Below are 12,592 nucleotides of genomic sequence, written 5' to 3' on the forward strand. Positions count from 1 at the left end.
GGATAAGTGGTTTGGATAATGGATGGATGGGGAGCTCCAGACATTCATTTCACATCGAACAAATGAGGCTTACTCTTTGCCGACAACGCTGCAACACGGACACAGGGGAGGTGTGCCTCAAACACTGAGTTCTTCCTCTCGAGAGTCTTTGGAGAGCTGACCAATCAGAAGAAAGTGGGTTTCTTAAAGGGACAGAGCTGAGTGAGTCGATTCAGACAGAGGCTGTATGAGGGCCTGCACAGAACACCAGTATGAGAACAATGAGGAGTTTTTTTTGTGTAAATTATGCTAAGCTACTCCACAGGTATCACGGAGTTAAATATGAAGCTTGAAATTAACATAATACCCGCCCTTTAAGGGTACTTTAATCAAGTAGAAGTACAGATACTACATAGTACAGATACTATGTTTCTACTGGCTTTTTGTGTGCAGATCAATTGGATGGGGAGCATCTGTTCTTAAGTTAAAAGCTTAAGTAAGAGCCAGTTTGAAAATGTAAGGGGTGAAAAGTGAAGATATTTGTGGTAAAAAAAATAAATAAATACAGGGGGTAAAAGTAAAACGATGTCATGGTGCAGATAACTGAACACTCTACTGTACTTTATAATACAGAGGAAGCCATGCTCAAAGTTCACATATGTGGGAGAGAAATCAGCCATACTTATATCAGCGATCTAATTAAAAAAAATTGTTTCAGCACATATAGGCATCCCAATGTCCCCTCTGTGTTTACTTCACTCAGGACTCTGTGTACTGCAGGTCAGGTAAATGTAGATATAACATAGTATCCCATACAGCAGCCATGATGTTGGTTTTTCCTTTTAACATAAGGGTAGGAATAGTGAAACTGGACATAAATAATAATATTCTGCAGGGTTCAATGTTCACTGAATTCAGCACTTAAAGATGGTTCGGCTAAAAATCGTTATAACAATATGTAGATGTAAACGATGGGTTAGATGGTTTTATATCTGTTGTATAACCCGGTCAGTTCACCAGTCTATCACAGGGCCGGGTTCAGACTGACAGCAGCACAGCCCACTCGTTCATTTGAATAGGTCCACTGTGTTGATGCAGAGGGGAAGCCAAAGGAGACGCTCCAGTTAAACAGGAATACAATTTAAAAAAGGATATTATGGTGAAAGAGTTGTGTCTTGCTCAGCATGAAGCAATTCAATACAACTGCATAAAATCTGTAGTAGCCGATTAAACGTGGAAGAACCCTTTCTGTAAGATGACTTAAGTTAGTTATTAAACTGATGCTATATTTTGCTGTTTTCTTCTGCCCTTTTCAAAGGTCAACAGACCCAGGTTATCTTATTCAAAGCTGGCTTCACTAAGCCTAACATTAGTAATCATGTTAGTAATCAATTACAATTTACAATTACAATTTTCCCCCAGTCTGAGTTAGCCACATCAAGCTAGTATCTTGAGTACCGCCTTTGCATTACTATTCCTCCACAGTAGCTTCAGCTGAACTTTTAAAATCGTTCTGTGAAAGAACTGTGATTAAGGATTTTGTCCCCCTTCCTTGTAATTCAGCTTACAAAGGCATTGCTTCACAAGCTTGTACAGATAAAACATGTTTTAACTCCAAACTCACTAAATTTGGCAGCTTGGTCAGCGGGCACGCTTCAAAATATGACAACCAAGGTACTCATTAGTGCCAGTTTTGCATGTGCTTGGCTCAGCAGTCAACCTAGCGATAACAAATATGTCCAGTAGACCTTTGAAATAAATCTTTCTGTGACAAATTTAGCATTTTCTGATTTATGTTAACATGATATTATTGATCGTCAAGCCAAATTGACTTGGTTAAGGACAAAGGTTTGGGTTTAAATAAACACTAACATACATTAATTCGTGAAGAAAGTAACATACCTATAACTAACTATAATACATTACATAACTTAAAAAGAAGTCAATTGTTGGGTTCATGCAGCCTCCTGAATAGTGTTATGAATTACGGCTCTTTGAAGGAAGCTGGATCTTATGGCTCTGTTCCTTTTTGAGAGCCGTTCATTATTCTTTTTTCTTTCTTTTTTTTCAGGGAGCAGAGGTTACTAGGATGACAATAAAAAAACAACAAACTTTGTGGAGGGTTATAACCGTCGGCACTATGTTGTGGTGACATGATCCACTGCACGCGACCTAGGGCAGTGGATCTAGGGTGGGCAGTGAAATTTGGGCACAACTATAAAAAGAACGGCTCTCACCTACAACTCGGTTCTCGTCATTCGCGCCAAAAGGGGCCGTTCAAAAGAATCGGATTGTTTATGAACGTCACAACACTACTCCTGAATGAACGTCGTGTTTGTGTGACCAATCCACCATCCCAGGCATCCAGCAGACTTCGGTGCTCTTCATCCTACGTCACCTTACGGCTACAACACATCCAAACAGTACGCTAGAGGACAGTGTGCAGAAATGACATTATAATTTGAAGAGTTGGGCCACTGAACAAGCTGCCGTAGCTTCCATAAGTTTGGAGTCAGAACGGGAACTGACATATGAACTTGTGAACACTGTTTTCCAACAAAGGACTAAGCTGTACAGTTCAGCGCAACACACCATCTGTAACACTAAACTCCCCTTTAGAATTCTGCTGACGTACTGCAGCTCTCATTGAACTCTAATACAGATAAATGTGATACAGATCCCATGCAGTGGCAAGATGGGAAAAAGGTGTTTTCTATTTGGTTTGTTTCATTTCCGTTCCTCATATTTTCAGAGTCAGAAACACAGAGACACAGTTCTTCCCACCCAGAGACTTCCAATATGTCAGATCCACTCAATATAATATTTGTACACTATCAGTTTTTATTTCAAACACATAAAGCTGCAGAGGTCAGAAACAGGACCATCCCTGCTGTATAGTGTGCTACAGTATCTCAGCTAGCAGAGGCTCTGAGGCTGAAGTGCAGTAAAAATAGTCCCAGAATGACAGAGGCTGAAAAAGCCACTGGCGATGGTTCACTTGTTTGAAGTGGGCCACAGCCACCCTGGCTCACAGCGCGGACTGCCCAGACAAAAACACACACACACACACACACACACACACACACACACACACACACACACATACACACACAAACACACACAGTGCTGGTACTGGAGGTCTGCTGCAGTCAGTGCCAGCTGGGCGCCTACATGCTCCCAGATGTCCTCTCTGTAATTAGAGCCAGACCCGGCTCGGCCTGGTCCAGCCCAGATCCAACCTCTCATTTACAGAATCCCTCCCTGAATACTTAAGCAGCTCTCCAGCCCCGAGCGGCCTTTAGAGGGACTCTTTGGCTCGGAAAACATAAAATCTAATAGTCTCACCTGAAAAAGCTGGAAGACTTCAGGTAAGAGGGATATCACTTTTATCATATTGGAATAAACTGTAGTTCATGTTATCATGTTATGATTGAACTTCCTCCTAATTGGAAAAGTACTCCACTACTCTGAAAGTTTTGGTTTTTTTATAACAGTATAAAAAGGCATTTCTGCACAATTGTATAAATGTCTTTATGTGTCTTATTTAATCATAGATCACGTTTTCCTTTTCACTTGTAAGAAAAAGTGACTTGTTGAAATGTAACCCCACATTCGAGATAAAATAATTGCACTTGGAATATGTAAGACATATCAACAAACCCTTTTAGATATGTATACCATATTTATTATTAAATAAACGTACGTCTTTGAGGAAATCTACATCCTTTAAACTAATGGAAGATCCATTTTTGATATCTTTTGTATAATAATTAAAGAACCGTAGATATTTCAAATATAATTACTTCTATAATAAATTTAATTTAGTTTTAATTTGCAAATATCTGAAATGCAGGTAGACGGTAGCTCAGTCTGTAGGGACTTTGCTTGGGAACCGGGGGGTGGCTGGTTCATGTCCCGGTATGGACCAAGCATGGAATCGGGGCTGGTAGCTGGAGAGGTGTCCTTGAGCAAGGCACCATGTGCAGCCCCCTAACTCTGACATCTCTCCATTAATGCATGTCCATAGAATGCATGTGTGTGTGTTTCGGGCCTATGTGTGTGTAGCATGTTGAAATTGAATTTCCCCTCGGGGATTAATAAAGTATGTCTTCTTCTCCTTCAATTATAGTTACATGTAATAATAATCTAACTAGTTACAACATATCAATAATACAATTTTGACAGGTCAGTTTTAGATATATCTAGAATTCCAGTAATGATAACTGATATTAATTTTATTTATTTTTTGAACAAATGTAGATACGACCATATTTTCCACAGTGAGAATAAGATAAATAAAATCATGACTTGTGAGAATTCAGTTGTAAATACTATCATGGAGCAATGCTGATTGTGATTCTGATTTAACTTCCTCTAATTACAAAAGCAATCCACACTATACATCTCATTTAAAGGCTTTTCTGCTTTCTAATATTATACGTAGTGAAGAATGACAGAGGAGATAAGATAGCAAAAGAAAAGCAGTGACACGTGGCACAGGTCATGAGCATGATCTGTACGAACAGCACTGAGATCACAATATCTTCCTTCCCTCCTTGACTGTGTCAAAAAATAACCTTTTTTCTTATCACTGTGTAGGTGTACAAAATGTCCATCGCCCAGGCAGCGGCCAAGGCCCTGCTATCTGATTCCCTGCTGCAGGATGGCTCGCTAATAACCCGGATCCAGCACCTGGAGCTGGAGCTTCCTCTGGACAAGGTCATCAAGTTTGTGTCTGTCGGCCTTCCGCTGATGCTGGTGTGCATGGCCTTCGCCCGCGAGATCTCCCTGGGTGAGCAATGCTTAGTCTCTATCCTTTTTTAGAAATATGTCTGGACATTTATTTTGTATTCCACTTGGTTCTGCCCCTAATTATAACCTGTATTCATGAGTGCTTATTTTTTATTCTGCGGTTGTGTTCGGCTTTTATGCAGCGTCCTCTGTAAAGTATTCATGTTCTGTTTGTGTCCTTGAAGTGCTTATTATTTACCTGCTAAACTGCATTTAGTTAAACTTAGGTAGCGATAAGGTAGAATATAATACATAATAATATGAAGATACTTATTATTCCTGTGGTGCGTTTTTTAATCCAAAGTTAACTCGTGGGTCTGGAGAAAAGTCACATTTTCCATGAACTGAAGAAGTGAGCCAGTTCAGCGCTGAGTCAAAAGTCCTGAACCATGACGAGTGAGCATATCTGTGCTCTCTCGCAGCAGGCTTTTATCTTTGCACTCAGATGCATGCTGCTTAAGGGAGCTATGCATTAGGAGCGATAACAAAAGCTGTAATCACACAGCACTTTCCTAACAAAATTAGGGTGTTGAGGAGAAAGAGGCAGAAAACACTTAAACAACATCTATCATAAAAGGAAGATGTTAACTGCTAAATCTGTTAAAACCCACTCAACATAATGGACACCAAAGTAGCAATAATGATACGACAACACAAAATTACTGAAAACACAAAATCACATTTGGCTCTAGCTGCATTAAAAAGTTATGCTTTTCAATTTAAAGGGCCAGTTTGCTGATTATCAACCTCAGACCTATCATGCTATTACATGGAGCTAATGCCATTTTGGTTGGAAAAAAATGCAATGTCGCTGTGTGACTTTGGAGGACACTATCCGCTTCTCCAATGGGCCCTGGGAAACCTCCACCTCCACCTGACTTCGTAAAACACGTCATCTGGCGGAGGCCAGGGAGCTTGCTAAACTAGACTTCCTCAATCTAGGACGACCGTCACCAATGTCATGTCTCGTTCAAAATCTGCAGACCCTACGATTTTTTAGACAATCTACCGGTATATTCTCGTCATATTTTAGATTCTGTACCGCTCTGAGCCATTACCTGCAGCGATCAATGTCCTTGACTGGAAAATGGTAGTATTTCACTCCTTTCAGAGGGAGGGGCGCAATGCACGCTGGGTGTTGTAGGAATGTAGAATAGGCAAAACCACGAGCTGTTTGTACAACTATCTCCACAGCTATGGCGCCAATTTCAAATATTATTGCTTCTATCGATTACAGAGAACACCAGCTTTGACAGACAGTGGCTTTTTCCAGGGGAGAATTGCTCCTTTAAATAGGTTTCCACCACAGGAACCTTCCAAACAGGACCCCGGGTACCAGGGTCTACATAAAGTTCCAGGGACTTTACTTTCACCCCCTAAAAGGCGCTTGCAAGAGGGCTGTGTCATTTCTGACTGGTCGAGTTCTTGCAGTATTCAGAAGACTCCTCACACCTCATCTATACTTTACAAGTCTCGGTGGAAACACAGAAAAGAATGGGCTGAAGGACCAGTACAGTACCTCCTGGGACTGAAAGTTCCTGCTACTTTTGCTAGAAAAGCACCTTTACTGCCAGACATGTTTAAGACTAGAAGGAAAAAACATTGGTGGTTTTTCTTATGAAACATGCCCACAAGAACAGAAAAAGCACAGCTGACAATCCAAAGGAAACGTGGCGAGTCGATAGTCTTCAGTCTAGTCTATTACTGAGCAGGCTGACTCCCTTGACTTTGAACTAAACATTGTCTCCTCAGGGCTGGTCTGCAATCAGCCCGCTGCTCCTGATGCTAATTGCCACGGGGGATGATTGAGAGCAGCGTTCACTAACGCTGGCACGCTCTAATTACAAGGCTAAGTTCTTCTGTGGCAGCTCCCCCCGATTTGAGTCAAATGAGAGGATATGTTGATTAACAGGAGGGGGGGGGGGGGGGGGGGGGCACAGAACATGATGTGGTGTCGGGGGTGCGCGGCTCAGCTAATGGATCTTGGCTGCCTATCTGCCAGGTTGTCGGTTTCACAACGCTGCTTGATTGCGCTGCTGTCTGGAGTGTGGTTTACTTGCACCTGGACTCTCAGCCAAGAATTATACTACAAAACACAAATACGGGGATGATGTGCCAGCATTAACTGGGGAGTGGGAGTATGAGATATGAGTTGAGGCAGACATTTAGGTTCAATCACTTTGCCAAATGGCTCACAGGGGTGCTGAGCTGAGGGGGAGAATATCTTACAAGATTTGACAAGAAGGCCTGTGCTGTTGTTCTTTATTTAGGGTGACTTGTCAGCGCGTGCACCCACACATGCAGCTTACTGTGAGAAAAATAGACTTCCACAGGAAGCTGCATGAGAACATATAGTGATGTCAGTTGGTATTAAAACCACAGCACTCACTGTACCAATGCAGCTCCCGTCAATACAGTGTTCAAGTCAACTTTAAGATTAAAGTATTAAACCTGTAACATGATGTTCTTTTGGCTCCGTATGGTAAACTTTGAATCTGTTTTCACTAATCTCTTTTATATTAACATGTTTGAAGTGTTGGAATCAGAATATGTTAATAGCACCAATATGCCGTTAAGGGTTCTTAAAGTGACAGCGTTGAGGACAGAAAATGTGACAAGACAACTTAACAACACATTTTTAGAAATGACAGGGTAAGGCATCTGGATTAATAGCCTCCTCATTATGGCCTCTGAAAAAAACAACTGCATTAACAAAATGCAAGTCCAAGCGAAGTATTCTTTTGTGTCCTGGCCAGCCATCATTAACAGCATCTCTGGGTGTTTAATATTCATTTGAAAGGGTAGACACTGAAGGGTACACTGTGTGTCTGTATACGACGCTGAGGGCTGTGAGAAAGAGTTAGTGTTTGACACCTTGGGAATGAGTTGGGAATCTTCCCTTTTCTACAAATTAGCACGAAATGTTCTTTAAATGTAGAGTGCATTGTTTTGGATAAACAGAATATATTGTTTCTCACTTAACACATGTATCGCATACATTTTGTACTTTTTTCCACGTTTTTTAATAACAACGTAGCTGTCTTCTAACTGTCTTTATGGGTCGGTAAAATTAGACAAATAGTATGCTGCTGGTACCATTGTCCATTCAGCTGCCGAATGCGAAATAATACAAGTTAAAATTAACATGGCTAACCTCCATAGACAATACATGTCTAAAAATACAAGTGTTAACCTCTTTTTTGTGTAGTCATCTATACAAGGTTGCTTATATAATGAATATATTCCATCGTAACCTCAGCTGCTATAATTATATTTTAAGTGTCACTATCAGTATGTTCAAATGCGGCTGATTAATTCAACACACACATGCCTGTAGTATAATTGGGCCAGGTAATGGTTGCCTATATAACGAGGTGCACTGGCAGCAGGAATCACATCCTGGCAGTAAATTAGTGGCAGCATGTTTCTACTTACAGAAAGCGGGGCAGATGTGGAGCGCGCTTGTAAAAAATAGAAGCTCCATGTTTCTTTGGGCACACCCTTGGTCTCTTCCCTCCCAAGCGCTCTGTGTTTAAGGGTGGAGCACCCTTGGGAAATGACAGATGCGTGCAGAGCATGGATTTAAGTGGTTGGACTAGATGTGGGTATATCAAGGTGAACTAAATATAAGGTGGAGGAGCCCAATTTTGGAATGGAGACACCCATCTCTAAATGCCAGGTTGCCTTTGGAAACATATGATTTCTTCAGTGTAATTCTGTTCCACCATGTAGAGCCTCTCATGCACGTCTGCTAGTAGATTAGAGTGCATGTATGCGTGTGTGTATGCGTGTGTGTGTGTGTGTGTGTGTGTGTGTGTGTGTGTGTGTGTGTGTGTGTGTGTGTGTGTGTGTATTTGTGTGTATGAGAGATATCAAGTGCTTAGTGATTGCTTAGAGGATCAAAGCAGCCAGCAGAAAGTAATTCCCCACATTAGCAGATAATGTTACAGTTCAACATTTGTTTATTCTGCAGGGCCTCAGATCAGCTGTTTCCCTCCGAGCAATTTCACCATCAAGCAGGCCGAATATGTGGACACGTACTGCTGGGACTCTCTCATGCATCATGAGTTTGACAGCGATGGGAACTTTGAGGAGCGCTCCCTCTGGGTACACAAAGTAAGTTGTGGAATTCTCCAATCTAGATTGGCTGACAATAGTAGCAGGGACCTATTACGCTTATGTTACAGCTCTACAATTTAGTTGTGAGACTCCACTAGAGGTATATTGCATTATTCACAGTAAAAAAAAAAACATAATTAAGGTAATAGTGGTCCCTAAATTTAGCATCTCCTGGAAAGATGGCCAGTTGGACGCCTTGTTTCAGACAGCCTGGAAGCACCACTTCATCTAACTGCCATTGTGGAGCTGATTGCAATGGTTATTGGTGATGGGCAAACCATCATAGAGGTGCATTGTTTGAACAAAAAAGCCCTGAAAAGAATCCGATTATTTGCAACACAATGATTTTGCATCCTTGATTAAAAATGGCAACTTTTCAAATCCATCTGTACATCACAAAGCCCAAATCTGATCCAGAATATGTGACTGGAAAGCCAGCGAGTTTACGGCAAGAGCTAATTAAAATAGTACTTACTGACAATTGATTTTATCTTGTTTATTTGTGTTGTGAAAGACTATGCAAGGAGACAATCATGTGAGTACTTGTACTTACGTTTACCATGTGCTGAAGTGTGTTTCCCCTGTCAGATAATGTTTCCTGCAGTGTTTCCTTCTGCGATTATAGTTAGGGTAAGTTTATGGTTAGGCATAAAAGGTCGCGGCAAAGGAAAAACCCATTGATGGGCAAAAAGACCCCGACAAGAATGGAAAAAAACAGGACTTGTAGCTGTTCATTTGTAATACTGGGTTGTGAAGCCACTGTTTAAGTGATTCATCAACTTTTCTTGACTCATTCCTCCCACTTTGTCTTTTCCTTCTCTCCATCTGCATCTTTTCTCTCGTTGTCTGTCCAGATGTTTCCTTACTCTCTTCTGGCCATGGCTGTGTTGATGTACCTGCCGGCTCTGATCTGGCGCCAGCTTGTTATGCCCACACTGGGCTCAGACCTGCTCTTCATCATAGATGAACTAGACAAGTCATACAACCGCTCAATCCGACTGGCCCAGAGCATTCTGGAAATGAGGCAGAACACCAAGAATCCCCTCACGTTTCAGGCCGAGCTGCAAAGGTGAGACAGGAGCCAGTGTTCCTTATTTTCATTGCATTCAATTTTCATTGCACCAATAACGTATCAATATTCATGTACCTATTTTGAGTCATCAGATCTTGTTAAGGATGATGGGAAGGGTTCAAAAGGTTGAATTAAACTGATTCACAGACATATTGGGATGATCTGCCAGTGAGAAACCTTGGTCAAAGCTTTAGAAGAGATCTTACGCTGCCATAATGTCTCTATAAAGGGAAAGGGTGGTTATAAAAAGTAAAGAGCAATGTTTTCCTCTCCCACAGCCTCTACCATTAATATATGTTTGCATACGGCTCTTAACGTCCAACAGCTCAGTGAAGCTGGGTGTTGTGGTGGGCAGGTCCTTGTAGCCATAAGTAGAAGTGGTTGGGTTGGGAGTTCCCAGTTGTGAATGTTTAGCTGAATACACATGAAGGAAAACATGGTTCTGACGTTCTTCTTCTTGTCCCATTGCAGGGCCAAGAAGAAGCGGTACTTTGAGTACCCTCTCCTTGAGAGATACATGCGGTGCAAACAGCAGTCCTACTTCCTTGTTAGCATGCTCTTCTTGCGGGGCTTCCTCCTCCTGACCTTCATGACCGCTGCCTGTCTCTACCTGGCCTACTTCCACCTCTCCGCCTTCCTGCAGGACGAGTTCAGCTGCTTTGTCCGCACGGGCATGCTGCGGGATCAGAACTGGGTTCCTGAACTGGTTCAGTGTAAGATGATTGGCCAGTTGGTGTTCCAGGTGATTAGTGTGGCTAATGGTGCCATCTATGTCCTGTTGGGTCCTATCGTCCTCTTCAGCCTGCTCCGGCTCTTCGTCTGGGACACCACCTTCATCTCGGTCTACGAGGTCCTCCCAGCCTTGGATCTTATTAATCAACGTAGGCTGGGCTGCCCACTGAATGACCTCAATGTCCTCCTGCTCTTCCTGCGTGCCAACGTAGCTCACCTGAAGTCTTACGGGAAAGTGAGGGCGTTGTGCTCGCTAGCGCCACCGCAGGTGGGCAACGCTACAGCAGGGCAAGGCTTGAATGCAATGCTAACCCAAGAGGAGATGGAAGAGCGTGAAGAGGCTGCGAAGGAGCTGTCAGAGGAGGTGGAGGAGGCCAAAGAGGAAGGGAAGCTCAGCCTGGTGGATATCATGACAATTCTGGGAGCAGCGCAGGGACGAGTTGTAAACTGCAGCGAGAAGAGGCCTCTCATTGAAGACAATATGAGTCTTGGTACCGTAACACTTATCTACACACTCAAACGCATTCTGCTAGTGGCTATTTTTGTCTACATCATTTGGGATGTACAGAAAATTATTAAGTGACCGCCAGACTACAGATACATACTAAAATGAATATCAAGTGCTTTAAATAGAAGGTAGCACAAGCAGTTCAGACTGAGCAGTTACTGAATATAGAATAAGGTCATATGAAGGTGTACCTGAAGGAGCAGTTTGAGGAACAAGTATGCGGTGAATTAAACAATGTTAAGTCGTTCTTTGTTATTTTTTGTTTAGATAAGATATTACATATTGTCCCCAAAGGGAAATTTGCCCCAGGCAAGCATGCTACAGTATGCTACATACAGCTGTGCTAACCTTACACAATACATAACTAAAAGTCTGAAAGTGCACCGTAACATAATAACAAAAGAAACGGACATGAAAAATAATGTATGGTAGCCCCTGTGTGAAAAAATATTTAAATAGAGTTATATTGCTTGAATCCATGAAGGAATGTAAAACTTAACTTTTCATTAGCACTTGTCTATAACTGTATTGCTCTTGTTTTATTCGTTCTTAAACCAAACTAAAGCACCTATACATCTGAAGTAATCATTTAAAGTGCTGGCTAATGTAGAAGAGATAGATTTGTGGTACTTCGAGCCCTAACTGCCCTCTCTGTCTCTTCACAGAGCCAAACCACCAGGGGTACCATGAGTTGAAGGAGACCGCACCATTTAGTCATTACTAGGCCTCCTACGGACTGAGTCAATGTGATAACAAAGGGGAGGAAGCGAGGGGAGGGGGGCTCTACGGTAGATGTAGGAGTACTTTACCCGCAAAGACTGTGGACAGCAGTCAGGGATTTTTTTGAAGTGTGAAGACAAAAATAACCTCGTTTATAATAACAGGGCAAATTGTTTTGACTTGAAATGTCATTACTTAGACTTTTTTTCAGTTATCAGCCCCTTAGGAGTCTTGTTGACAAAGCAGAGCATGTAAGTGAAAGTGGCTGTAGTAATTAGGGTGCAAGAAAAAGTACGCTATCGTGACTGTTTCGAGTATGAATTTGTAATGGACGGGAGTTCTGAGAGGATACAGTAAGTCATGTCAAATAAGAGACTGTAACAAGACCTCAGAAGCAACAATAGATTCTAGTGTCTGTATTTTCTGTTCATGAGCTTGATAAGGGCTTAAGTATATAATATATATTTTATAAGTTGTACTCACTTTCTTTTTGTGTTCCTTCTTTAATGTTATTACTTTATCAGCTGATTAAATAAGTCTTGTCCTGTGATTTCAAAGTGTTTTGTACTGTACGAGAGTGATTAAATGAAGTTTGTCTGTGTCTTGATGTGTGCCTTCAGACACCCTTTCTCACACAAAGGTGACATTTTTGCAGTATAATTTACATTTCT

General features: G+C 41.8%; 1 protein-coding gene across 2 annotated transcripts; it reads left to right on the forward strand.

The window, feature by feature from the left end:
- Positions 1–4,587: 4,587 nt before the first annotated feature.
- Positions 4,588–11,951, forward strand: LOC138602920 (pannexin-3-like). Of its 2 annotated transcripts, XM_069674559.1 has the most exons (5): positions 4,588–4,771; positions 8,744–8,886; positions 9,744–9,958; positions 10,433–11,184; positions 11,867–11,951. In XM_069674559.1, exons 1-5 carry the CDS (start codon positions 4,588–4,590, stop codon positions 11,923–11,925), a joined length of 1,353 nt encoding a protein of 450 aa, XP_069530660.1. In that variant the 3' UTR covers positions 11,926–11,951. The 2 variants fall into 2 exon arrangements, with proteins under 2 accessions (XP_069530660.1, XP_069530653.1); XM_069674552.1 differs by lacking the exon at positions 11,867–11,951 and having other exon boundaries at positions 10,433–11,276.
- Positions 11,952–12,592: the final 641 nt, after the last annotated feature.

This window comes from Semicossyphus pulcher, unplaced genomic scaffold, assembly GCF_022749685.1.
Source record: "Semicossyphus pulcher isolate SPU_LCO1_2020_fin unplaced genomic scaffold, fSemPul1.0.p SCAF_10, whole genome shotgun sequence".
Classification (NCBI taxonomy): domain Eukaryota; kingdom Metazoa; phylum Chordata; class Actinopteri; order Labriformes; family Labridae; genus Semicossyphus; species Semicossyphus pulcher.